This window comes from Jatropha curcas, chromosome 1, assembly GCF_041381405.1.
Source record: "Jatropha curcas cultivar XTBG-Jc1 chromosome 1, XTBG_Jcur_1.0, whole genome shotgun sequence".
In the NCBI taxonomy this organism is placed as follows: Eukaryota; Viridiplantae; Streptophyta; class Magnoliopsida; order Malpighiales; family Euphorbiaceae; genus Jatropha; species Jatropha curcas.
The window spans coordinates 29,666,919-29,694,483 of record NC_143151.1 but is presented as its reverse complement, the minus strand read 5'-3'; the positions used below and the strand labels follow the sequence as shown (position 1 = coordinate 29,694,483).

The window sequence follows — 27,565 nt, the reverse complement described above, 5'->3', positions numbered from 1 at the left end:
TTTAACACCAATTCCTTGTTTTATATTATATAACCTCATATGTAACGCGATAAAGAATTTGACACCATTGCTATAAAATAAACTTTTTCATAAATTTTAAAATTTGGAGTTAGACGTCTTCTCATTTTCATTTTATAAAATTCGTTCATTTTCTTAATAAATAGTAATTTTAATCTAATCCTTAAATTGGCATCTAATATCCAATTTGGGTTACAAAATTAATTTTAAATCCCATTCAAAAAAAATAATAAAAGATTAAATTTTTTTTAACTTTACTGTTTTTAAAATAAAACAAATCATTTAATAGAAATATAAGCTCCACAACAAAAGGCTTAGAAATTAAATGCTACATTTTACCATTATAGGTACATAGAAATATAAATTGTCCACAAATCAGGAACTTTATGTACACAGAATAACCTCTTTAAACCCACATCCATTTACAGAGAAACACAACCTTTTCTTTTTTTTTTTAAATAAAAATTAAAAGGTTGAAATATAAATAATATTTATATGGGACTGTGGGTGGGTTTAACGCCATACTTAATTTACATTATTTACAATTAATTATTTTTATTTGTATCTTAAATATAAGGATTAATATGGGATGAGTAATCACGAATCCCAGCTCCTTCCCATCCCATCCATTCCTCCCACATGTCCCAATCTGGATCGTACATTCCTCTCATTGGCTCATCACTCCCTTCATCGTACGGCTCATACATTTCCGATTCGACTGCTTCTCCTCTCAAACTACTCATCACAATCTGCATTGAAAAAATGGGTTAATTATATTATTAGATAAAACTTATTTCTTTCAATCTAAGATGTGAACATGTGCTAAACTTACAAAAGATGCAAGATTTAAAGTGGTCAAGAACACTTTTTTATGTCAAAAATTGTAGATGAATAGTATAAAGATAAAGCTTTTCACAGCGAATACAGTACAAAATACTTAAAAAGTCATTACGAACACGATCTTAGTCTTATCTTAAGACTTTTTTTAAGCCATTAGTATTGAAATTTCTCCGTTCAATAATCCGGATTTGCATACTAAATTTTGTGTTCTATAAGCTTGAACTCCAGTTCTCTAGAGTTCTCTAATTAACTGTGAAGAGACCCTTTGTCATCCCATTATCAAGCTCGAGCTGAAGCTCTGTTGTTATGATAAGAATGGGACCCAGTCATAATTATTGGGTTTTATCTTTTTGCAATCAAATTGTTGGTGAGGTGGGTTATTGTATTCCATAAAAACAATAACGCCCACAGAAAAAACACAGAATTGTTGTGCTAAAAATAGCTCACAATAGTTCCTAATTTTATACAAATCAGAAACAGAGGAAGGAAGAAAACCATGAAACACAACCAAAATGAAAAATTGCAGGCAAAAAAAGCTGCGAGACAGAAAGAGGGAGATGAATACATATACATACATCATATGCTTCATTAATCTGACTAAACTGTACACCACAATTGCTTCCTCTGCATACATCAGGATGATACTGAAGAACACCAAAAATTATTATCAATTAACCAACAAAAGAAATTAAATGAACCCAATAAAAAAGAAATTAAAGGGAAAATTTGATTAATTTATTGATTAATTAGTAGTTTACCTGCAAGGCAAGCTGCCTAAAGGCTTTCTTGACCTCAGATTCAGAGGCTCCACGTTGGATCTTTAGGGTTTTATAAGGATCCGTCAAATAAGAAGATGGAGAAGAAGCAGAAGAAACACAATAAAATTTAACTCTTTCTTTAACCATATTGTTCTTCTTTCTCCTGCTTTTGATCTGAAACCAAGAAGATGAAGAACCAACACACCCATTTCCTCCGATCATACCAGCAGCAGCACTCGCCATATCTTTTCTTAAACCCAGAAATACCCAAAATATAAATCTTAGAAAATCTCAATTTCTTGAAAAAAACCAAGAAACACCCACAAAATCTTTCTTATGAAAGATTTGATCTTCACTATAATTGAGCTAAAGTAAAGAAAGAAAGAGAGAGAAGGAAAGGAAAACAATTGGCAATAAAGGGCAAAATGGTGCTGGTTTGGGCCAATAAAATAGAGATTCTTGAAATAAAGGTGGGTAAAGGTTTCAATAATGGAAGAGAATTATGAAATTGGATAAGAGTGACTGTTCAAATAAGGAGATGTGTAATATATTTATAGAGGGAAAATGGTTTTTGAGGTCAGATACAGCCATCGCAAAAGTCCTTATCCATTTTTTATGATGCTGAATTGGTGATGACGTGTAAATCTGGCAATTTCAGATGAGAGAGAAGAAGAGTCCTGTGCTTATCTTCTGTTTTAGTCAGGGTTAGGGAATGGAACGGCAATGCAACCACTTACTGTTTTCTCTTCTCTTTTCTCTCTTCCCTTTTCTGTTTCCTAACAATAAAGAAACATGAAAGGGTTTATTTTGGGAATATTCCCTGTCATTGTAAATTTAAGTTTTGTGGCTATAAATTTTATAATTTTTTGCAATCTATCTCTGCATTTTATATTTTATATTATTCTTACATGTATAAGAGTAATTGAATCATGTCAAATCAGAATCGTTTTAAATTTAAACTTAAGACTCGTTAAATTTTAAAAATCATACGCGATCTTTAACTCAATTTGTTTATAATTTCTTTTTAAATTTAAGCTGTTCAAACTCGATTTTAAGAATTTAACTCATTTATTAAACGATAAATATATATATTTATATCAAGTAACTAGTCTTATGTTTATAATATTTTTTAAAAATTAAAAATTATTATTAATGGGATAGCTATTATCCAACCATTTGCTAGCTATGGCAAGGAAGTATCCTTAATCCTTGTTTTTCCCTCAAACAAAGATGAGCAAGCTTTGTAATATTAATTTTTATCACTTAACATAATATTATTATAATATGGTATTGGATACAATGTATAAATATCTTTTTTAAATTAGCCTTTCAAATATTATTTTATTTTACTGACTACAAAACAAAGAAGATTCAAATGCAATTATTATTATTATTATTTTATTTGAGGCCTCTGTATAGTTGTAATTGAATGTTAGAAAGTTGATCCTTTATTAGTTAGTTTCAAGGTTGAATATGGCAATGAGATTATTGTTATTGCCATTTCAAAGTTCGAACCATTAAATGCATATACAATTAATTTCATTTTAAGTATTGTAGAAGGAAATTCTCTTTATATATATATTGAAGATAGAAATTAAAATATTTCAAATAGAAAATGATATGAAAATGACACTTAATCTAATCTACTTGCCCACACTTAGGACAAAAGTATTTTTGAACTATATAATGGCTTATTATGGAAATTGATCCACCAAACTTATATTTATAAATAATGTACTAGGAGTCATGTCATCTCAATTAAAATAAAATTGTATTGGATAGGATTTTTTTATTTCTCTTTTTTTATTAAGAAAGGTAATTATTAAATTGAAAATTTTATTATCCACAATTCAAATCTTGAATTAATAGATATTATAAATTACTTGTTGGGTATTAAATTTAAACAATCGAATTAATTTTTAAGATCATTAATCTAATCTTTTTTTTTTTCGAGTATTTCTATGTTCTTTGAGTATGAAATTAATATTGTTTTGAGATTTGAGACATTTGCGGATATATTAGCTGAAAAATATTTTTCAAATGTTTTATTTTCTATTGTTTAGTTGTAATATTGAAAATTAGTTAAAAATATTAAAATCTTTATATCATAAGACCATAAAAATATTAATAATAATAAAAATTTTATAATTTTATAAATTTTATTTTTAAATATGAAAAGAATGTAAAAAAAAATAAATTATGAAACCGCCGGTGGTAGCTGGTGGTAAATGGTGACTGGTGGTAGTGACTATGATGATTAATAAATTACAAAATATAGATTTATAAGATTTGCTAATATCAGAAAAATGTTTTACTCTTTCGAAAATGAGAAGTTATTTTTCTTAAAAAAAAGACTTAATTTTTCTTTTCATTAACTTATTTTTCTAAACATCCCAAATAATGAAAAATTAAAAAATATTAAAATTATTTCATTAAAACAACCGAATTTAAATAAAACAAAAGAAAAGGCAGAAGAAAAAGTAGGATCAAGATAATATTATACAAGTTGTAAGTAAAAATTCAAGAGGTTACAAAATAGAATTCAACATGTATTTAATTATTTATGGTGCGTGATTATTTTACTCCCACTATCAAGTAAGTAAAAGTTTAAAAATAAAAATGGACGACCCACTATTCAAAGAAATAACATTTAAAATTTGTAGAGTAAAATTTAATAAATTGGGGGTCAGATTTGTCAAATAAAAAATAATAGTAATACTCTTCAAATTAAAGTAGCAGAAACAATGTTCAGAAGGCCATACAAAATATAGCTGACGCGTCGAGTGGACACGTGGGGACTTTTAACGCGATAAGTGGAAAAAAGTAGCAGAAAATTGTGGACGAAATATGTCAGCAGATTGGCCCGCAAAACAAGGAAAATAATTGTTTTTTGGGAAAATAAAACAAAAAGCGATGACTCAAAACCGATTAGGATTAGATAATGTCACCGACCCGTTACTTCCTCGAAAATAAACGCTCTCTCTCTGTTTTTTTTTTTTTTTTTCAGTTATAGTCCTAAAAATAACCGATGGATAAGAAGATTTACAAGGATTTACACGTGGCCTGCATGCAATAACGGAGGATACAAATCCGATATGCCCTTGAAGGTCGGAGGTGATGTTAGAATTAGAAATTTGTGGTCCTTTTTGTATGTACAATATCTGGTCGAATTATAATTCTCTTCCGTTACTAAATACTTACCACGTGCTATAAAATATATATTTTCAAGTATTTATTGTATGTATAATTTTAAAGAGTAATAAATTTTTTTTTATACTTATTCATTATATATGATTACAATTAATTAGTGTTTAGATATATTTAATTATGGTATTAACTGTGATTATATACAATGAATAAATAAATATAAAAAAGATATATTAAATTAAGGGTAATATGTTAATTTAATCAATAATTTATTGCAACTTAGAAAAAGTTAATGATTTTTTTAACAAATGTGAAATTTTAAATGTGACAAGTATTATGGAACGTAGTATGACAAGATAGTATATAGAATACCATAATATTTATCACATTTGAGAAAATAGCTTGTTTCAAAATATTTATCACATTTAAGGTTTCAAGGAGTAATAAATATTTTTTTTACATATTTACCATTGTATACAAACAATAATTATTATCTCAATTTAATGGTTTTCTTAAAGAATTAGTATAAAATTAGGAATAATATAATCAATTTACTTAATAATTTATTGTAACTTAGACAAATTTAATGATTTTTTTTAACAAACTTAAAATTATAAATGTGACAAATATAATAAAACAAAAATAGTATCGTATTTATGGTTTCAAATAGAGATAATTTTTTTTTTATATTCACCTTTTATACATTACTAATAATTAACGTTTCAATTTCTTAAAATTAAGATATATTAAATTAAAAGTAATATATTCAGAATTTAGTTTAATGATTTTCTTGCGTTGTGTTATTTTTCCTTTATATGAAATCTTTTTTTTTTTTTTTTTTTTCTTGTCTGAGATGAAAGATTAATTATTCTTGCGACTCTCTTAACACGCAATCTGGCGAAAAAAAAAAAAGGAAGCTCCAATTTTTATTAATTGAACTTACTTCATCGAGTTAAACTTTTCTTTTTTAAATTGAACTTAACTTATATTGAACTAAACTTAACTTATGATCAAAGAAAGTTAAAACAAATTGTGTAACCTTGAAAGAGCAATATATATTTTTTTTAATAACACAAATGCCTTTAATCCATCGCATAAATCTACTTCTGTTTGTATCACATCATATCCATAAAGAGGAGGCGCTTCCATTCACAAAAATCTTACACTTGGTCTCTTGCCTTTCACGTGAGAGATTTAAGTTATTTCCATTTAAACCAATCTCAATTAAAAGCGATATCCTATTTTGTCTCTCAGAAAAATTCAAAGAAGGTTTCAATCAATGAACACGATTCACTAACTACACAAACACGACCCAAGTTGCAAACCAATGCTCTCTCTCTCTCTATATATATATCTCTAGATATTCAAAAATATCCTATTTTGAGCGTCAATGGTCAAGCCCAGGAAGATATGCTGATTATTGAATCTCTGATTATTGAAAGTCATTGAATTAAATGACTTTCATGGAAATTTTAGACAGTCAAAATAAATAAAATTCTTTTAAACTAATTAACTAAAATGTTTCGTGTGGTATTGGATAACACTTTCTTCAGGAAGGAAAACTTTTCAATTTCAATTAACCAGTCGAAGAAAACAAAAACACACACATTCAATTTCAATTACCGAGTCAAAGAAAACAAAAACACACACATACACACAATAATACAAGTACAGAACTCAGAAAAAGTCAATTAATGGGGAAAAAAAATCTGTCATTTACAATCACAAAACCGTCTCGAATTGTAAAATTAACGCCCATGGTTCTTGCACTCGTTAAAGTTAACAACTTACAGTATAAGTAGCTACGTGTTACTTCTTCTCTTTGGACTCCATCAATCATTCTCAGACGGTCGATCAGAGGAGATTGGCACCTGCTCCAGAGAAGTACCTGAACTGATTGATTTCTTGAACTGCACTATTATCATAGTCATGTTGTCACATCCCTTACCACTGGCTGTGGGTGCCAAACACCTCTCGAATACTTGCTCGCAAATAGCTGAAAGCCTACGTTCCTGCATGGATTGTGACAAAAATAAACTGTGGTTATCTATTTTCTTGCTGCATGTATTTAAAATTTTATAGTAAGTGCGTATACAAATCACTTTGTTTAGCTGCTCACGCACATAATCCACTAGCTGTTGACTAGACATGCAATCCCTATTGCAAGGGGATCAAACATTATAACAATGACGAGGAAAGGAGTATAAGGAAATTGTAAATCTAAATGAACTTTCTGTAAATTGACATCTTTAAGCTTCAAATCCTACTTAACTAGATTCTTTGCCCAATTCTCATCATGGTAATGGAAGCACCTACTTCTAAGAACAGAAAGCTGCTTACCAAATGCCATCACAAGCAAGTACAAGAAACTCGTCATCATCGCAGAGCTCAACCTACGCAAGTAGTATTAAAAAGAAAAGAAGTAAAAACTCAAATGTCTATTGCTAGTCACATTATTTGGATTGAAAAAGTGCCAACAGACACACAAGCATTGATTACAGAATAGCAACCATAGCTTAAATTAACAAAAATATTTCACTACATCGAATTGCATTTGTCAATCTCCAGAAATATAAAATATTAACTGAAAACAGTGAGAAACAATCTAAAAGAACAAAGGAAAAAAAAAAGATAAAAAACAAAGCGAATACTGTGGAAGCAGCCCTACAGTGTTTATGTCTGGATTGGCAGTTATAATTTGTTTCTCAGCAGGCAGTGACCTGTTCCGCTTGAACTTCACATCCCCTGAAAAACATATAGCCAATGTGAGAAGCATTTGAGACAAAACAGGAATTTTTTGCCTTGTCATGGAATAATTTAATGTACCAATCGCCCTAGCCAAGTCCAAAATTCCATTAACACGTCCAAATAGTATGAAACCACCAGCTTTTAGAATCCTGTCCTTCTCAACCTCAAGTCCAGGCTTGTGATCCTTAGACAAATTGTAGGCCTGCATAAAAAGGGTTACCTAAAAGAATGAAAATGTAAATGTACGATATAATTGCCCGTGTTCCAGCATATGTCAGAGGAGAAAAATATCCCACATTCCAGACTAATTTGCCACTTTGTCAGAGGACAATGGAAGTATCCTACCTGCTTCAACAATCGAAGCTGTTCCTTTCCTTGCAACTAATTGAGAGAAGAGGTAAGGGACAACCTATGCCTTTCACCTTCTTCAATTTTCGATCCTTAATATCATATTTTCATCACCAGGAAAAAGAAGCTTGAAAATGAAATCGTAAAAAAAATATTTGCTTTACACTTAATCACGATTTTGATACCACTCAATTTTCTTTTGAATTGTTTTCAGAGGTATCACAGGGCTAGTTAAAGGAGCTATAGAAATCACAACAGGAAAATCCACCATGCCTTACAATGAGATATTCGTTAAGAGTCGCAAGAAACTTTGTCAAACAAACTACTGCGTCTAAGATATTTAGTATGAATTTCTTGAGTCAAATGGTCTAAGAAATCCTAAAATTTGCACTCTATTTGAATAACAGGTCCAGGATATGTGGTCATTCTAACATGATTCTTCGATGAAAGGTAAACATGGAAATAATTTGTTGGCTTGGAAGAAGGTATGACGCAGGCCTCACCTATGCCATAATCCAACCAATTTGGACTAGTAGGACAATGATTGCAACTAAAATTTTGAAATTGGACAAAATTCAGAACATGCCAATTTCCCCCATTAGACCTAAAAAGATAGATACCAGTGTATCGTAGAGTGTGTTTTATTCAAATGCAGCAAACAGCCACAAATTTTTTATAGATACCACTAGTGTATATACCAATGACTGTGTTTAACTAATTCCCAAAATTCTCAGTTCATATGTTTGAAAAGCTATAAAACTAAAATAACAAGTTAACAGGAAAAAATTACCTGACCCATCCTGGATATAACACAACGAGAATCACCAGAATTGGCAACAACAAGTTGATTGTTTCTAATCATGGAAACACATGCCGTGCATCCAGATTTTGGTCCTTGAAAGTCAGAATGAGGTCCCTGGTTTTGCCCAAAAAACAATCGCATTATTTTATTATTGGATTGCTCAAATTATTGAGCAATTTCACAGTTGAATACAGCACACATCAATCAAGAACTAAACGTGAGCAGTAAAGCCAGGCACTTGAAAAGCACATTGAGTACTATTCTGTTTCACACACATCTTCCCCGAGCTTATAAAATATTGGGAAACCAATATCAGAACCTATTTGGTTGACTGGAATGCCCGTAAGGCCTCAGGGTACATGACAATGACAGCCCGTCCTCATCGAATAAATCCCACCCATCCCTCCTATCCTTTCTCTCTCACGTCCCGTTGTTGGAACCTGTAACGGTGAAACCTCAAGTTGGAAATTTAATATTTAACCACAGGAATGCCCCCACAAACAAATCAATAACTAAGTATGGAAATACCACAAAACAATGAGCAACCTGGTGGTGAATATGACTAATTACATAACTGATAACTTCTAAATATCTGAATAAGATTTTCAATTAGCGTATCAGCACTAAGAAATAAAAAAAGAATTAACATAAAGATGTTCGTTTCAATTACATTATCTGAATTTACAGTTTGTATTTGAGATTAAACATATTAGAACAGACAATATTGCAACCATGCAAAAATGTGAAGAAAACAACTCCAGAACAAGAAAGCCCTGCACTCTTCAAAAGCACTTGTGTCCTGTCATGCAAAAGTTACAATAGCAATCAAAACAGCAACATAAGAAATTATGTAAACATATACAGTACCTCCTCAGAAGACCAATCATCAAAAGAATTATTGACTTCACCACCTCTAGGTGACCATATCAGTCCTTCTCCAGAAACCTTATCTATTTTATCACGCAAAATGGCTAATTCCCTCCATCCCCTCTGCCCATGCATCATCTCATCCATTCTGCATCAACATTATTAGTAGAAAACATAAATCAAGCAAACAATATTTGACATAGAAAAAACTATGAACTAAATCCACCAAATCCCTCCGCAAATTTTAGTTCAAATTGCCAAAAATCACAGTGAAGTTCAAAACTTAAGCAACAAGATTAGAAGCACTAATAGTTCACTTATGAACAAAATATACAGATTGACACACAGCGATTATGATCATATGATGGTCAGTATCTTTTGCATAATAATGATATAACATAACATACAGATTTATAGCATCACTGTCAACATTTATTCATTATATCAAACCACACATTACTTAAACTGTAAGACAACCTATTTCAAAAATAATAACAAGACAAACTGGAAGTGAAGAATTATTGTAAAGTTGATGATTACATTCAGACATCCACAAGATATGTCAACACAAAATACAATTTCAATGTGAAATAACCTGAGAAAAGCTCTCTGTGCAGCAATGCCCAAATCTCCAGCTGAATAAGCTTCATGCTTAAGCACTTGCTGGTGAAGATACTTAGCACAGAACTTAGCCACTGCTTTGCCTGCAAATTCATAGAACTTGATGTAGATAATACATAACTACATATTGCTAACCAAATGAAAGGTTAAAAGGCACTTTATTGCTTAAACCCCTACTATTACTATTGTGAACTCCATACCAACTAAAACAATGATCCATTTCTAAATACGGGGCAATTTGATATCGTGTCAAAGAGTCACGAGCACAAGGGATTATTGATTGCTTCTACCATCGTCCTTCTTATATTTCTTTTAAGGTATAATATCTTCCTTCTCGTTCACATTGTCATACCAATCATCAATTACAGAAAACCATCTCTTAACTTCTTTTCAAGATTTGATTTGATATTAATGAAATTTTCTAAGTTAGTTTACAATCTTGTGGCAATGTTTGCAATATGGTCCTCAGAATAAACGAATGTACAATCAAAGCCTTCAATATTCATATTCTGTTTAATAATGATATTGGTCAATTCCTGCTAGTAGACACTAGATGCCAATCATTGGTGGTTCTGTAAAATCCAATAGTGACACACTAGCTAAACTTAACAAAGTCAGAGAGAACTTTACAGAATGAGAAAAGGCGAATTAAATTTGATTGCATTTCTGAGTTGTTGTATAGCTAGAACTCATGGTCTAAGGGTCAAATTCAAACATTTTAAACTTAACTAATCAATGAACTAGCCCTAAAGCTAAACCATTTGAAGTACACTCTAAGCTCAAAATACTTGTTAGTTGATTTCTAACATGCCATACAAGCATACGCTTGCACTCTCATTCATACATTATGTGCAAAGTTAAGTCTCCACACGAATATGAAGAAACAAGGCTTAGATCTAATGCAAAATCTGCTATTTTTCAACAGCAAAATTAATTGCCTGGCATAAATAAAATGCACAAACAGTATTTTGTTAAGAAAAACGGGCCAATTCAACTCTTACCAAGTAACCTGGAAATCAAAATAATACTTGATTCAAAATATAGTTTTAACAAAATAGACGGAGATATGAAAAGAAAAATAAATATATCAATGAAATAACAGCATTCAAATTAATGCTGACCTCCATGGCCATCATAAACACCAAAGAAAGATGTGGAACTGTCCAAATCTGGGTAAGCTGCATGCTGTTAAACACCTCATTTTCAGTATGCAATATAACAAAATTTATGGAAAATCATGAAACTGTAAGTTCCCTAAATGGGAGGCATATCTCTGTCTTTTGCAACATATAGATTCTTTTTAAGAATGCATCAGTTTTAAATTTATTGCCCTAAATTTAAACCATTATCATTGGAAATATCACTTTCCATATGAAATATCACGTAACCATTATCATTATCATTAGAAGTATGTTATTTCTTAGCTAGGACAATTTGGTTAAAATCTCAAAAATTTTTAGCAATGACAACATTGTTGAAGAAAATTAAAGTTGAGTGCTTTTGCTAAAGAAATTGAAGGTTAACGAACAAGCTGAAATTTAGTGATGAAGTTCATCCATAGAATTCAGCCCAAAAATCAGTGCTGTCTTGCATCTTTCCAAGCCTCACAGAAGAGGCAAGAAACATATTATATTTGTTTCTATTGAAATCTACATAAACTAACAAGATATACTAAAAAATACATTCTAACAATGGTTCAGCTACCCATAGCTACTGTCAGATAACCTGATGCTTTCCATCCAAATAAAGTTATAAACAAATAATGAAATTTAGTCCTCATATTTTATTTCATTCAATTTGGTGATGAACTATCATGAACAAAGTCCCAATTGCAAACAGAAGTGATCATGTCAATTATAAGACAATACAATTTTTTCAAAAAATATATTTGATCAGCCACAAAATAAAACTGGCATTGTACACAATGACATGAAAAGGAAGAAAGCTCAGGCAGCAAAGCAGTAAGGAACAATGTTCAGAATTTGCAGCACTGTTGCCAATACCACACAAAGTGCTGTTCTGTGTTATTTAAATAATTTTTCTTGCAGCTTGTTATACACAAATCCTTGGTTCTTGCAGACAACATCAATAGTTCAAAACTTTTAATGCATGATAGTCCTATATATCAAACTTCATAAAAATTTCTTTCCAATTTAACCCCACTACCCCAGTATAAACCTGCTGAAAACTCGATCTATAATTTATCATGACACGTCTTCAAAACACTAAAATGAATTATGAATAATTGTGAAGACTTCCAGGCATTTACATCACTTTGAGTATTCCATTCTCCTTTTAAATTGCCATTTTGAGCATATAAGAAGAGCTGACAAATTATTTAATACACTGGGTACCTATGAGTTTAAACCTTAGGCACCAACGCTACAAGGAAAAAAAAAAAGGAAAACAAGATGATTATGTCCATAATTATTATAACAATGCCGATAAGTATGCCCAATAATGAAGGATAATCTTAAAAATTAGGCATCTAATCACGCCATTATGCAAAGATTATACAGAAACAAATGTTAATTAAAACAACAAGATTACAGAGAATACTGACAGCATCTTCCATGGTTGTACGCCACCCTTGCATGGAAGACACCCCATATCGAAGTCTATCATTCTCACCATCTTCCGAGGCCTTTTCAGTTTTAGGGGTGCTGAGATATATCCCCATCTCCTGTTGAGCAAAAACCAACAACCACGCATAAACCATCAGGTTTAGTTATATATATGCAGACGAGTTTCAATATCTTACAATATTTCATCAATTAATACCAAATCCAAAACCAGCGCGATACAGATCATCTGACAACAATTCAAACTGACGTCATCCCATTAATGATAGAACCTAAGTCTATATCAAGGAATGCATCACAAAAAGAAATTTAAATTAAAACGCCTCACAAAAATTCTTCAACACTTCATTTGACGACGATTTAGGAGGAAACAGCACAAGGTGAAAACTAAGCCTCAAACGAAATAACATCGAAAAAACCGCAAATGCCAGTAGTATGAAGCAGAAATAAAACCAGAAGGTTTCAATTTCTATAGATTTCTGTACATTTTCTAGCAAACCAAACAGACTATAGAAAACACAAACAACTAATCAAAGAACATCTACGAATTTGATCACAATACAAAATAATTTGACAAGCAAGTATTGGCGATTGATAATGGATGAAGAAAATAAAAATGCCTATAGGGTTTTGCGATGTAACTGTACTCACTAGTCAGTTTCAACGTCGGTCCGTACGATCGCAAATGCAGTGCAGAGGGAGAGAGTAGAAAGTCAGAGCAGAGAAATATTATTATTTGTGTATATATATATATATATATATATATATATATATATAATGGATAACAGGTTTCCTAGAAACCAACGACCAAGTGACAAAAATGGAAGGGGCTAACAGTACCTTTCCTTTTCAACTCTTTAACCAGCGGTAAGGACACGCGTGCTGGAGGTGGGCAAGTTATTTATTTAATTTTATTTATTTAATTTTAACCAGCGGCAATGGGCAGCACCGCTCCTCCTCCCTCAGCCCGTTTCCGACCACCATCCGACGCAAGGGAGGTGGCGATCGACTTCCCTGGAGTCGCCGGTCCGTTTTCCAGCCTTCCCTCGCTCCGATCGGAACTCCGGCGACGCGAATTGGAGCCGTCTCCTTCGACAGCTTTGTTCTTCGATCTCAGGCGCGTCTCCATCGTCTCCGGCAGTCTCAACGCGAAGGATGAGTACCGATCGACTCGCCTCCTTCGTGCGAACGCTTCTCCGCCTTGAACTCCGGCGATGGCGCAAGGAGGATGAACGCCATGAGAGTAGGAAGCACAGCGGCTGTCAACGCCATTTTCGGCCAAACGGGCCACCGTCTCGATAATCGGATGACAGAATCAAGATCCCTATGAAAATTCGAGTTTAAGGATATGTGAATTGCGAAATTCTGGGCAGAATCGGTTTTCCGGCACAGTAGACGGCGACTGCGGCGGCACTCTGGCGAGGCCTCAAGAGACAGAATTCTCTTCTTCGCGCTGACCGTGAAATCGTCGCCCGATTCTCAACTGGTACGTTCTAAGACTAATTTTTCCATTTTCGGTATAAATTCTAAACTTAACAATTATTAGTTGATTAAATTGAATTTAAATAAATAATCAATCAAATAGGCTAAGAATCAGTCGGATTTAAAAAATATAGATGCAAATTAATTTTGAATATTGTTAAATATATTTCATGAACATTAGTTATAATTAGAAGGTTTGGTATTGAGGTAAGAATTCTGCCCGCTAATTTTAGAATTTTAATAAATATTATTGGGAAGAGTTATAATTTAAGGTTTAGACAAGTAAATAGTTATAGAGCAATTAATAATATCATTGGAACAAGCTCGGAGGTTAATATAAATTGTTAATTAATTGATTTGGAATTATTAAGTGTATATATGTAGCCTGAAGCGGATGGGTTAGTTGAATTGATTGCCCGATAGATGGGCTGTGTGAATTGAGTAATCAAACGATTGATAAATAAGGTTATGGCGGACGGGATGAGATGATGTAAATTGCACAATGGATGGCTTTGATATTATATTGTTAAATCGTGGTTTAGTTAAATTTTAAGGGAGATTCTGCTGAAATTTTGATAGAACCTAGGCTAGTCTTAATTAATAGGTTTAATTAGATTAATTCTTTATCTCTACTTATATTATTATTATCATTAGTATTCATTTATTTATTTAATTATTTATCTATTTTCATCATTATTGTTTATTATTGTTGTTTATTGTTAATACTATTTATTTGTTTATTTGCATTTGAATGGAGATGTCTAATGGTGCATTGCACTACAATGTTTAATTGATTAATATGCTTGCATTTAATTGCAATGCTTGATTACCTGTGTTGTGATATTGCTGTGTCTTGTTTGTGTGGAATTAGGATCAAGTGGGTCATTATGGGTTTGTGAGGACGGTCGATAAAGCATGGATCTGAAATCGGTACCCCTGTGTGCGCCTGATACCATGGATTATATAGAAACCATAGAGTGGCCTCCTGTTGTGTGCACGTGATAATCTGGATGTCATGGAAGCTCACAGGGTGGCCTCCTATTGTGTGCACCTGATGATCTAAATTTGACGGAGACCACTGGGTTGCCTCCTGTTGGTATGGAAAAGAAAAGAGAGAATGAAAAAACAATGAGAGGACTGGTCATGTGAAGATTAGACCGGTCGGCCAGGTATGGGGGATTGGCTCCTCGAGTGCACACGTTTGAGAGGATGGGCCATGTGAGAGTACGACTCGTCGGGGGTTTAGGTGACGCCACTGACTAATTTCCACGTGATGTGAATATGTTAATAATTGTGAGTGCTGGTGATATGTTGTATGACTAGCTGCATGAGCATATAACTAGTCGGATGACTAGATTGATATGTTTACACATTTGTGTGAATGTCTGTGTTGTACAATAACTATTACTGCTTAGAACTCACATGTCTTGTTTAATTTTTCAGTAAATAAGTTTCTTTTTAATTCAGTTCAAGTTATGTTTCTTCCCCGCAGGGCTATAAAGAAATTTTCTTAGTTCTATAATTATTTTGCTATGTAATTATATGTATAAGAAGCTATGCATATCGAACAATTAGTGACTCTGCAGTTGTAGAATTTACATACATTTAACCGTGTCTTAACATAGATGAAATAATTCTGTGAGCATGTATTAGGAATGTAATGTATTGTAATTGGGTTCGAACTGTGGAATATTGAAGAGGATAAATTTGGGTTGAGATATAATAAAATCTTGAGGTTTATTTTTCTAGTAATATGAGTTGAATGTTTGAAATTTATATTGCGATAGCATATTTTAGTGTTTCAGGCTTACTACGGGCTTCGGGGCCTTAAGCTTACCTGGTCCCTGGTGCCGGTCCGCCCATTAAAATGCGTTGTGACATTATTGGTCATATACATAAAAAATGAATATTTATTACTCTTTGAAACTACAAATGTAATAAGTATTTAAAACAAATAAGTATGATGAAAGTGAGGGAATAACACGTAATCGACATAGATTTTCAAAAAAATAGAGATGGTATTGACTAGGAGGAGTAGTGTGCATTGATATTAGGTTAAGTATAACATATGGTCTTTGTAGACTTCATAATAAATAGTTTTTATATATAATTTTAGCGTTAATTGCAATTTAAAGTGTGATTGTAATAAAAAGTTACATATTAAAGTAAAATTGACATAAAAGTTAAAAATGGTATGTAATTGTAATAAAATATAAAGTTAAAGGTATTTTAAATACATTAGGCTTAGTATAGATCTACATAGTCAAGAATTGGAGTGGAATGTTTCAAATTAGTGCCTCTTTTGGGACTAGGGACTAGGGAGGAACCTCGTGAACGTTAGACAGTGAACCATTATTTTTTGTCTTTTTCCATTCGTTCATCTGAAATTTGCAACATTGAGAAACTATTTTCTTTTTTCTTTTTCTTTTTAAATGAAAGGCTAAATCACCAAAAAATAATTTTGAAACTTCATGCTTTTGGCAAATTTAGTCAATACTTTTAATTTTGTTAATTACTATTTTTCAAGTAAAATTTTGCAACATGTTCGTACATGATTTGTACTTATTTATTTATTTTCTTTCTTTTAAATTATTTTATAATTAAAATTTTTATTTATTTTTAAAAAATAAAATTTCACATGTTAGTTCATCCTTAAGTATTTTTTTCATTAGGGTGGTAAAGTCTATATTAAAAAGACTAACTTTTTACTAAAAATTAAAGTTAAAAAACTTAAAATCAATTAATAAAATTTAAATACATGGTAAGTACCTATTAGTTCAAGAGTTAATTTATACATTTTGCTAAAAAAAATTGAGTATCTAAATTTTTATTTTATTTTATTTCAGGGGACTATTGCCCCTTGGCTCGGAGTTGCCTTCGCCTCGAGGTGTAAAACATAATTTGACAAAATATATTTTTTATGTTTTGAATGACCAAAATGTAATTTTCCATGCGAATTTTTTTTTCTTTAAATTATTGGGGTTTGGAAGCCCCTACCCACCAATGTAGTTTCATCCCTAATGACTAAAATTTGGATATGAGAAAAGAGAGAAGAGTTATAAATGGAAATGAAATCCCTAATAACTCCAATTGTTTCAATATCTTACAATACTTCTTAGTATATTATAAAAGGAGACTATCTGTTTTGTAAAAAGTTGGTGGTTTGCAAAATAAAAGCACTGATTGTTAACGTTTTGTAATATTTTTTTAGAAATTTATCAAATGATTTTGTTTTTTATAAAATTACCGGTTTATAAAATAATAGTTCGAGTTACTATTATTTTGTAATATTTTAAAAAAATAGTTGTTATTGTAAAAGTTAATGAGTTATTTTGTAATATTTACCCCGAATGTTTTGTAGCAAGTGATTATTTTTATAAAATTGCTGAATTATAAAATAATAAAACCAAAATTTTAATATTTTATAAAAAAATAAATATTTTGTAAAAAGTAGTATTTTCTTTAACTCATGGTAAACCTAGGCCAATGTTCCTTGAAGGCACTATAGTCTATAGGTAGCCCCGCTAAACTAAAAAAACAAATCTCTCACCAACCACTTTGTAGGACCCACGGGTTCGCAGTTATTCTATTTCAATTCTATGCTTACGATGTAGTGGTGGATCCCAGTTTTACTCCACCAAACCTTATCAACTGTTTCCGGGCCCATTTGGTGATAGTTGGTGTAACATGGGCGACACCGCGACAGGGCAAGACTTCGTAAGCGGTTCGATTTTACTATAATAATAATAATAATAATTAATGGTATTTGAGATTTATCTCCGTTAAATCACTTGGTTTTTTCATTTATTTTTTTCAAATTTTTCTGTTAAAACTTTTAAAAAAGATTAAAATATCCTAACATTTAAGAAGGATAAATAATTAATTCGTTTCTGAGATTTGATTAAACTAAGCCATCTATGCAGTTTAACAATATTAATTAATACAATATTCAAGAAATAACATTTAAAATTTGAAGAGTAAAATTTAATAAATTGGGGGTCAGATTTGTCAAAAAAACAAAATAATAATACTCTTCAAATTAAAGTAGCAGAAAGCCAGAAACAATGTTCAGAAGGCCATACAAAATATAGCTGACGCGTCGAGTGGACACGTGGGGACTTTTAACACGATAAGTGGAAAAAAGTAGCAGAAAATTGTGGACGAAATATGTCAGCAGATTGGCTCGCAAAACAAGGAAAATAATTGTTTTTTGGGAAAATAAAACAAAAAGCGAAGACTCAAAACCGATTAGGATTAGATAATGTCACCGACCCGTTACTTCCTCGAAAATAAACGGTCTCTCTCTCTCTCTCTCTCTCTCTTTTTTTTTTTTTTTTTCAGTTATAGTACTAAATATAACCGATGGATAAGAAGATTTACAAGGATTTTACACGTGGCCTGCACGCAATAACGGAGGATACAAATCCGATATGCCCTCAAAGGTAGGAGGTGATGTTAGAATTAGAAATTTGTGGTCCTTTTTGTATATACAGTATCTGGTCGAATTATACTTCTCTTCCGTTACTAAATAATTACCACGTGCTATAAAATATATATTTTCAAATATGTATCTTATTTATAATTTTAAAGAGTAATAATTTTTTTTTATATTTATTCATTATATATGATTACAATTAATATTATAATTATTTAAAAATTTTGTGTTTAGATATATTAAATTACAGTATTAACTGTGATCATATATAATAAATATATATATATATAAAAGATATATTAAATTAAAAGTAATATAGTCAATTTAATCAATAATTTATTGTAACTTAAAAATTTTAATAATTTCCTTAAAAAATATGAAATTTTAAATGTGACAGTTATTATGAAACGTAGTATGACAAGATAGTATACAAAATACCGTAATATTTATCACATTTGAGAAAATAGTTTGTTTCAAAATATTTACCGCATTTAAGGTTTTAAGGAGTAATAAATATTTTTTCCATATTTACCATTATATACAACTAATTATTATCTCAATTTAATTATTTTCTTGAAGAATTAGTATAAAATTAGGGATAATATAATCAATTTACTTAATAATTTATTATAACTTAGACAAATTTAATAGGTTAAAAAAAACGTAAAATTCTAAATGTGACAAGTCTAATAAAATAAAGATATATTAAATTAAAAGTAATATATTCAGAATTTAGTTTAATGATTTTCTTGCGTAATCTGGCGAAAAAAAGGAAGCTCCAATTTCTATTAATTGAACTTCATCGAGTTAAACTTTTGAAAGAGCAATATATATATATATATATATATATATTTATAACACAAATGCCTTCAATCCATTGCATAATGCTACTTCTGTTTGTATCACATCAGATCCATACAGAGGAGGCGCTTCCATTCACAAAAATCTTACACTTGATCTCTTGCCTTTTACCAAGTTTTTATTTTAAAATAGCAACCCTCTCTTTAACTCGTATTTGGATCTTAAATAAATAAAAAAAAAAAAGTCCTCACATGAACAATATTCAAAGAAGGTTTCAATCAATGAACACGATTCCCTAAATACACAAACAGGACCCAAGTTGCAAACCAATGCTCTCTCTTTCTCTCTCTATATATATATATCTAAATATTCAAAAACATCATATTTTGAGCGTCAATGGTCAAGCCCAAGAAGATATGCTGATTATTGAATCTGTGTAAACATAAATAAACCTATCACTATCACAAACTCTAAAACTCTAAAAGTCATTGAATTAAATGACTTTCATGGAAATTTTACACAGTCAAAATAAATAAAATTCTTTTAAACTAATTAACTAAAATGATTCGAGTTTTCAATTTGAATTACCGAGTCAAAGAAAACAAAAACACACACATTCAATTTCAATTACCGAGTCAAAGAAAACAAACACACACACACACACACACACACACACAATAATACAAGTACAGAACTCAGAAAAAGTCAATTAATGGGGAAAAAAATCTGTCATTTACAATCCAAATTGTAAAATTAACGCCCATGGTTCTTGCACTCGTTAAGGTTAACAACTTACAGTATAAGTAGCTACGTGTTACTTCTTCTCTTTGGACTCCATCAATCATTCTCAGACGGTCGATCAGAGGAGATTGGCCCCTGGTCGAGAGAAGTACCTGAACTGATTGATTTCTTGAACTGCACTATGATCATGGTCATGTTGTCACATCCCTCACCACCGGCTGTAGGTGCCAAACACCTCTCGAATACTTTCTCGCAAATAGCTGAAAGCCTACTTTCCTGCATGGATCGTAACAAAAAGAAACTGTGGTTATCTATTTTCTTGCTGCATGTATTTAAAATTTTATAGTAAGTGCATATAAAACTCACTTTGTTTAGCTGCTCACGCACATAATCCACTAGCTGTTGACTAGACATGCAATCCCTATTGCAAGGGGATCAAACATTATAAAACTGACGAGGAAAGGAGTATAAGGAAATTGTAAATCTAAATAAACTTTCTGTAAATTGACATCTTTAAGCTTCAAATCCTACTTAACTAGATTCTTTGCCCAATTCTCATCATGGTAATGGAAGCACATACTTCTAAGAACAGAAAGCTGCTTACCAAATGCCATCACAAGCAAGTACAAGAAACTCGTCATCATCGCAGAGCTCAACCTACGCAAGTAGTATTAAAAAGAAAAGAAGTAAAAACTCAAATGTCTATTGTTAAGTCACATTATTTGGATTGAAAAAGTGCTAACAGACACACAAGCATTGATTACAGAATAGCAACCATAGCTTAAATTAACAAAAATATTTCACTATACATCAAATTGCATTGTCAATCTCCAGAAATATAAAATATTAACTGAAAACAGTGAAAAACAATCTAAAAGAACAAAGGAAAAAAAAAAAAAAAAGATAAAAAACAAAGCAAATACTGTGGAAGCAGCCCTACAGTGTTTATGTCTGGATTGGCAGTTACAATTTGTTTCTCAGCAGGCAGTGACCTGTTCTGCTTGAACTCCACATCCCCTGAAAAACATATAGCCAATGTAAGAAGCATTTGAGACAAAACAGGAATTTTTTGCCTTGTCATGCAATAACTTAACGTACCAATCGCCCTAGCCAAGTTCAAACTTCCATTAACACGTCCAATTTGTATGAAACCACCAGCTTTTAGAATCCTGTCCTTCTCAACCTCAAGTTCAGGCTTGTGATCCTTAGACAAATTGTAGGCCTGCATAAAAAGGGTTACATAAAAGAATGAAAATGTAAATGTACGATACAATTTGTCCGTGTTTCAGCATATGTCAGAGGAGAAAAATATCCCACATTTCAGACTAATGTGCCACTTTGCCAGAGGACAATGGAAGTATCCCACCTGCTTCAACAATCGAAGCTGTTCCTTTCCTTGCAACTAATTGAGAGAAGAGGTAAGGGACAACCTATGCCTTTCACCTTCTTTAATTTTTAGATCCTTAATATCATATTTTCATCACTAGGAAAAAGAAGCTTGACAATGAAATCGTAAAAAATTTATTTGCTTTACACTCAATCACGATTTTGATACCACTCAATTTTCTTTTGAATTGTTTTCAGAGGTATCACAGGGCTAGTTAAAGGAGCTATAGAAATCACAACTAGAAAATCCACCAAGCTTTAAATGAGATATTTGTTAAGAGTCGCAAGAAACTTTGTCAAACTAACTACAATGAGATATTTAGTATGAATTTCTTGGGTCAAATGGTCTAAGAAATCCTAAAATTTGCACTCTATTTGAATAACAGGTCCAGGATATGTGGTCATTCTAATATGATTCTTAGATGAAAGGTAAACATGGAATAATTTGTTGGCTTGGAAGAAGGTAAGATGCAGGCCTCACCTATGTCATAATCCAACCAATTTGGACTAGTAGGACACATGATTGCAACTAAAATTTTGAAATTGGACAAAATTCAGAACATGCCAATATTTCCCCCATTAGACCGAAAAAGATAGATACCGGTGTATGAGTAGAGTGTGTTTTAATCAAATGCAGCAAACAGCCACAAATTTTTTATAGATACCACTAGTGTATATTAACAGGAAAAAAATTACCTGACCCTTCCTGGATATAACACAACGAGAATCACCAGCATTGGCAACAACAAGTTGATTGTTTCGAATCATGGCAACACATGCCGTGCATCCAGAATTTGGTCCTTGAAAGTCAGAATGAGGTCCCTGGTTTTGCCCAAAAAGACAATCGCATTATTTTATCATTGGATTGCTCAAATTATTGAGCAATTTCACAGTTGAATACAGCACACATCAATCAAGAACTAAACGTGAGCAGTAAAGCCAGGCACTTGAAAAGCACATTGAGTACTATTCTGTTTCACACACATCTTCCCTGAGCTTATAAAATATTGGGAAACCAATATCAGAACCTATTTGGTCTACTGGAATGCCCGTCAGGCCTCAGGGTACATGAATGACAGCCCGTCCTCATCAAATAGATCCCACCCATCCCTCCTATCCTTTCTCTCTCACGTCCCATTGTTGGAACCTGTAACGGTGAAACCTCCAAGTTGGAAATTTAATGTTTAACCACAGGTATGCCTCCACAAACAAATCAATAACTAAGTATGGAATACCACAAAACAACGAGCAACCTGGTGGTGCATATGACTAATTACACAACTGATAACTTCTAAATATCTGAATAAGATTTTCAATTAGCGTATCAGCACTAAGAAATAAAAAAGGAATTAACATAAAGATGTTCATTTCAATTACATTATCTGAATTTACAGTTTGTCTTTGAGATTTAACATATTAGAACAGACAATATTGCAACCATGCAAAAATGTGAAGAAAACAACTCCTGAACAAGAAAGTCATGCACTCTTCAAAAGCATTTGTGTCCTGTCAAGCAAAAGTTACAATAGCAATCTAAACAGCAACATAAGAAATTATATAAACATATACAGTACCTCCTCAGAAGACCAATCATCAAAAGGATTATTGGCTTCACCACCTCTAGGTGACCATATCAGTCCTTCTATCACACCAGAAACCTTATCTATTTTATCACCCAAAATGGCTAATTCCCTCCATCCCCTCTGTCCACGCATCATCTCATCCATTCTGCATCAACAGTATTAGTAGAAAACATAAAGCAAGCAATATATATTTGACATAGAAAAAACTATGAACTAAATCCACCAAATCCCTCGGCAAATTTTAGTTCAAATTGCCAAAAATCACAGTGAATTTCAAAACTTAAGCAACAAGATTAGAAGCACTAATAGTTCACTTATGAACAGAATATACAGATTGACACACAGCGGTTATGATCATATGATGGTCAGTATCTTTTGCATAATAATGGTATAACATAACATACAGATTTATAGCATCACTGTCAACATTTATTCAATATATCAAACAACACATTACTTAAACTGTAAGACAACCTATTTCAAAAATAATAACAAGGCAAATCGGAAGTGAAGGATTATTGTAAAGTTGATGATTACATTCAATCATCCACAAGATATGTCAACACAAAATACAATTTCAATATGAAATAACCTGAGAAAAGCTCTCTGTGCAGCAGTGCCCAAATCTCCAGCTGAATAAGCTTCATGCTTGAGCACTTGCTGGTGAAGATACTTAGCACAGAACTTAGCTACTGCTTTGCCTGCAAATTGATAGAACTTGATGTAGATAATACATAACTACACATTGCTAACCAAATGAAAGGTTAAAAGGCACTTTATTGCTTAAACCACTACTATTACTATTGTGAACTCCATACAAACTAAAACAATGATCCATTTCTAAATAGGGGGCAATTTGATATCGTGACAAAGAGTCACAAGCACAAGGGATTATTGATTGCTTCTACCATCATCCTTCTTATATTTCTTTTAAGGTATAATATCTTCCTTCTCGTTCATATTGTCATAGCAGTCATCAATTACAGAAAACCATCTCTTAACTTCTATTCTAGATTTGATTTGACATTAATGAAATTTTCTAAGTTAGTTTACAATCTTGTGGCAATGTTTGCAATATGGTCCTCAGAATAAACGAATGTACAATCAAAGCCTTCAATATTCATATTCTGTTTAATAATGATATTGTTAGTAGACACTAGATGCCAATCATTGGAGGTTCTGTAAAATCCAATAGTGACACACTAGCTAAACTTAACAAAGCCAGAGAGAACTTTACAGAATGAGAAAAGGCAAATTAAATTTGATTGCATTTCTGAGTTGTTGTTGTATAGCTAGAACTCATAGTCTAAACATTTTACACTTAACTAATCAATGAACTAGCCGTAAAGCTAAACCATTTGAAGTACACTCTAAGCTCAAAATCCTTGTTAGTTGATTTCTAACATGCCATACAAGCATACACTTGCACTCTCATTCATACATTATGTGCAAAGTTAAGTCTCCACATGAATAGGAAGAAACAAGGCTTACATCTAATGCAAAATCTGCTATTTTTAAACAGCAAAATTAATTGCCTGGCATAAATAAAATGCACAAACAGTATTTTGTTAAGAAAAACAGGCCAATTCAACTCTTACCAAGTAACCTGGAAATCAAAATAAGACTTAATTCAAAATGTAGTTTTAACAAAATAGAAGGAGATATAAAAAGAAAAATAAATATATCAATGAAATAACAGCATTCAAATAAATGCTGACCTCCATGGCCATCATAAACACCAAAGAAAGATGTGGAACTGTCCAAATCTGGGTAAGCCGCATGCTGTGAAACACCTCATTTTCAGTATGAAATATAACAAAATTTATGGAAAATCATGAAACTGTAAGTTCCCTGAATGGGAGGCATGATTCTGTCTTTTGCAGCATATAGTTTCTTTTTAAGAATACATCAGTTTTAAATTTATCACCCTAAATATAAACCATTATAATTGGAAGTATCACTTTCCATATGAAATATCACGTAACCATTATCATTATCATTAAAAGTATGTTATTTCTTAGCTAGGACATTATGAATTTGGTTAAAATCTCAAAAATTTTTAGCAATGACAACATTGTTGAAGAAAATTAAAGTTGAGTGCTTTTGCTAAAGAAATTGAAGGTTAACGAACAAGCCGAAATTTAGTGATGAAGTTCATCCATAGAATTCAGCCCAAAAATCAGTGCTGTCATGCATCTTTCCAAGCCCTCACAGAAGAGGCAAGAAACATATTATAGTTGTTTCCATTGAAATCTACATAAACTAACAAGATATACTAAAAAATACATTCTAACAATGGTTCAGCTACCCATAGCTACTGTCAGATAACCTGATGCTTTCCATCCAAACAAAGTTATAAACAAATAATGAAATTTAGTCCTCATATTTTATTTCATTCAATTTGGTGATGAAGTATTATGAACAAAGTCCCAATTGCCAACAGAAGTGATCATGTCAATTACAAGACAATACAATTTTTTCAAAAAATATATTTGATCAGCCACAAAATAAAACTGGCATTGAATGCAACGACATGAAAAGGAAGAAAGCTCAGGAAGCAAAGCAATTAGGACCAATGTTCAGAATTTGCAGCACTGTTGCCAATACCACACAAAGTGCTGTTATGTGTTATTTAAATAATTTTTCTAGCAGCTTGTTATACACAAATCCTTGCTTCTTGCAGACAACATTAACAGTTCAGAACTTTTAATGCGTGATAGTCCTATATATCAAACTTCATAAAAATTTCTTTCCAATTTAACCCACTACCCCAGTATAAACCTGCTGAAAACTCCATCTGTAATTTATCATGACTCGTCTTCAAAACACTAAAAAGAATTATGAATAATTGTGAAAACTTCCAGGCATTTACATCACTTTGAGTATTCCATTCTTCTTTTAAATTGCCATTTTCAGCATATAAGAAGAGCTGACAAATTGTTTAATACACTGGGTATCCATGAGTTTAAACCTTAGGGACAAACGCCACAAGAAAAAAAAAAGGAAAACAAGATGATTATGTCCATAATTATTATAACAATGCCGATAAGTATGCTCAATAATGAAGGACAATCTTAAAACTTAGGCATCTAATCACTCCATTATGCAAAGATTACACACAAACAAGTGTTAATTAAAACAACAAGATTACAGAGAATACTGACAGCATCTTCCATGGTTGCACGCCACCCTTGCATGGAAGACACCCCATATCGAAGTCTATCATTCTCACCATCTTCCGAGGCCTTTTCAGTTTTAGGGGTGCTGAGATATACCCCCATCTCCTGTTGAGCAAAAACCAACAACCACGCGTAGACCATCAGGTTTAGTTATATGTATGCAGACGAGTTTATTTAAACAAATAAAAGAATATAGAAAATAAAGGTGGCCTATCAATGATTCTCTCCAACTCTATGCCCAAATTTTACAAGCATGCACAGACAGATATATATTCAACTTAAATACATATATGTGGAAAGTTTGAGAGTCTACCACACATATTTGTCTACTTTACATATTCATGGTTCTATATTCAAGAGAAAATGCGTCCATAAAAAGAAATTTTCAAGTTGATATTTCCATATTTCTTTTTCATGCACAGAGAATCCAATAATTAACAAACAATCACATTTACTCACAAGAAAAATTTCTAAGCAAAGAAGTGAGAATGCACACAGCAAGCACAATATTCCATCAATTAATACCAAATCCAAAACCAGAGAGATAGAGATCATCTGAAAACAATTCAAACTGACGTCATCCCATTAATAATAGAACCTAAGTCTATATCAAGGAATGCATCACAAAAAGAAATTTAAATTAAAACGCCTTACAAAAAGTCTTCAACACTTCATTTGACGATGATTTAGGAGGAAACAGCACAAAGTGGAAACTAAGCCTCAAACGAAATAACATCCAAAAAACCGCAAATTCCAGTAGTATGAAGCAGAATTATAACCAGAAGGTTTCAATTTCTATAGATTTCTGTACATTTTCTAGCAAACCAAACAGAATATAGAAAACACAAACAACTAATCAATGAACATCTACGAAATTGATCACAATACAAAATAATTTGACAAGCAAGTATTGGCGATTGATAATGGATGAAGAAAATAAAAATGACTATAGGGTTTTGCGATGTAACTGTACTCACTAGTCAGTTTCAACGTCGGTCCGTACGATCGCAAATGCAGTGCAGAGGGAGAGAGTAGAAAGTCAGAGCAGAGATATATTATTATTTGTGTGTGTGTGTGTATATATATATATATATATATATATATATATATATATATATATATATATATAATGGATAATAGGCTTCCTAGAAACCAACGACCAAGTGACAAAAATGGAAGGGGCTAACAGTACCTTTCCGTTTCAACTCCTTAACCAGCGGCAAGGAC

At 31.9% G+C, this 27,565-nt stretch overlaps 3 protein-coding genes and 1 long non-coding RNA gene across 16 annotated transcripts; 1 reads left to right on the top strand and 3 right to left on the bottom strand.

Moving 5' to 3' along the window:
• Nucleotides 1–478: 478 nt before the first annotated feature.
• On the bottom strand, nt 479–2,140 carry J8 (Chaperone DnaJ-domain superfamily protein). The gene is made up of 3 exons (XM_012212091.3): nt 1,617–2,140; nt 1,434–1,502; nt 479–767 (listed from the first exon to the last, which is right to left on the bottom strand). The coding sequence occupies exons 1-3, from the start codon at nt 1,857–1,859 to the stop codon at nt 585–587; spliced, it is 495 nt and encodes a 164-aa protein (XP_012067481.1). The 5' UTR covers nt 1,860–2,140; the 3' UTR covers nt 479–584.
• A 4,292-nt stretch (nt 2,141–6,432) lies between these two features.
• LOC105630297 (putative protein phosphatase 2C 11) lies at nt 6,433–13,712 on the bottom strand. Of its 10 annotated transcripts, none has more exons than XM_020677858.3 (11): nt 13,572–13,712; nt 12,713–12,832; nt 11,271–11,334; nt 10,124–10,232; nt 9,529–9,676; nt 8,650–8,775; nt 7,590–7,731; nt 7,432–7,508; nt 7,104–7,156; nt 6,866–6,920; nt 6,433–6,775 (listed from the first exon to the last, which is right to left on the bottom strand). In XM_020677858.3, exons 2-11 carry the CDS (start codon nt 12,827–12,829, stop codon nt 6,596–6,598), a joined length of 1,071 nt encoding a protein of 356 aa, XP_020533517.1. In that variant the 5' UTR covers nt 12,830–12,832; nt 13,572–13,712; the 3' UTR covers nt 6,433–6,595. The 10 variants fall into 10 exon arrangements, with proteins under 10 accessions (XP_020533517.1, XP_020533515.1, XP_020533518.1 ...); XM_020677856.3 differs by lacking the exon at nt 13,572–13,712 and adding an exon at nt 13,383–13,539; XM_020677859.3 differs by lacking the exon at nt 13,572–13,712 and adding an exon at nt 13,383–13,539 and having other exon boundaries at nt 7,590–7,713.
• Nucleotides 13,713–14,077: 365 nt separating this feature from the next.
• On the top strand, nt 14,078–15,961 carry LOC110009126 (uncharacterized). The gene is made up of 2 exons (XR_002283973.3): nt 14,078–14,217; nt 15,085–15,961. It is a non-coding gene; the product is annotated as an uncharacterized LOC110009126 (long non-coding RNA).
• A 4,175-nt stretch (nt 15,962–20,136) lies between these two features.
• On the bottom strand, nt 20,137–27,549 carry LOC105630296 (putative protein phosphatase 2C 11). 4 transcript variants are annotated; one of them, XM_089724556.1, is made up of 11 exons: nt 27,531–27,549; nt 26,324–26,443; nt 24,878–24,941; nt 23,752–23,860; nt 23,151–23,304; nt 22,273–22,398; nt 21,289–21,412; nt 21,131–21,207; nt 20,795–20,847; nt 20,557–20,611; nt 20,137–20,466 (listed from the first exon to the last, which is right to left on the bottom strand). In XM_089724556.1, the coding sequence occupies exons 2-11, from the start codon at nt 26,438–26,440 to the stop codon at nt 20,287–20,289; spliced, it is 1,059 nt and encodes a 352-aa protein (XP_089580682.1). In that variant the 5' UTR covers nt 26,441–26,443; nt 27,531–27,549; the 3' UTR covers nt 20,137–20,286. The 4 variants fall into 4 exon arrangements, with proteins under 4 accessions (XP_089580682.1, XP_012067475.1, XP_020533528.1 ...); XM_012212085.4 differs by lacking the exon at nt 27,531–27,549 and adding an exon at nt 27,316–27,473; XM_020677869.3 differs by lacking the exon at nt 27,531–27,549 and adding an exon at nt 27,307–27,325.
• Nucleotides 27,550–27,565: the final 16 nt, after the last annotated feature.

Excerpts from the sequence above, each read along its gene's own strand:
- LOC105630297 (XM_020677858.3), bottom strand. The coding sequence starts at position 12,829 with ATGGGGATATATCTCAGCACCCCTAAAACTGAAAAGGCCTCGGAAGAT. Across the intron at positions 11,335-12,712 it reads GTACAACCATGGAAGATGCT|CATGCAGCTTACCCAGATTT; the intron begins GTCAGTATTCTC and ends GGTGTTTAACAG. Across the intron at positions 7,509-7,589 it reads GGACTTGGCTAGGGCGATTG|GGGATGTGAAGTTCAAGCGG; the intron begins GTACATTAAATT and ends TATGTTTTTCAG.
- J8 (XM_012212091.3), bottom strand. The coding sequence starts at position 1,859 with ATGGCGAGTGCTGCTGCTGGTATGATCGGAGGAAATGGGTGTGTTGGT. Across the intron at positions 1,503-1,616 it reads TTAGGCAGCTTGCCTTGCAG|TATCATCCTGATGTATGCAG; the intron begins GTAAACTACTAA and ends GGTGTTCTTCAG. Across the intron at positions 768-1,433 it reads AGATTAATGAAGCATATGAT|ATTGTGATGAGTAGTTTGAG; the intron begins GTATGTATATGT and ends TTTTCAATGCAG.
- LOC105630296 (XM_089724556.1), bottom strand. The coding sequence starts at position 26,440 with ATGGGGGTATATCTCAGCACCCCTAAAACTGAAAAGGCCTCGGAAGAT. Across the intron at positions 23,305-23,751 it reads GCACAGAGAGCTTTTCTCAG|AATGGATGAGATGATGCGTG; the intron begins GTTATTTCATAT and ends CTGTTGATGCAG. Across the intron at positions 20,848-21,130 it reads CCAATCCAGACATAAACACT|GTTGAGCTCTGCGATGATGA; the intron begins GTAGGGCTGCTT and ends CTACTTGCGTAG.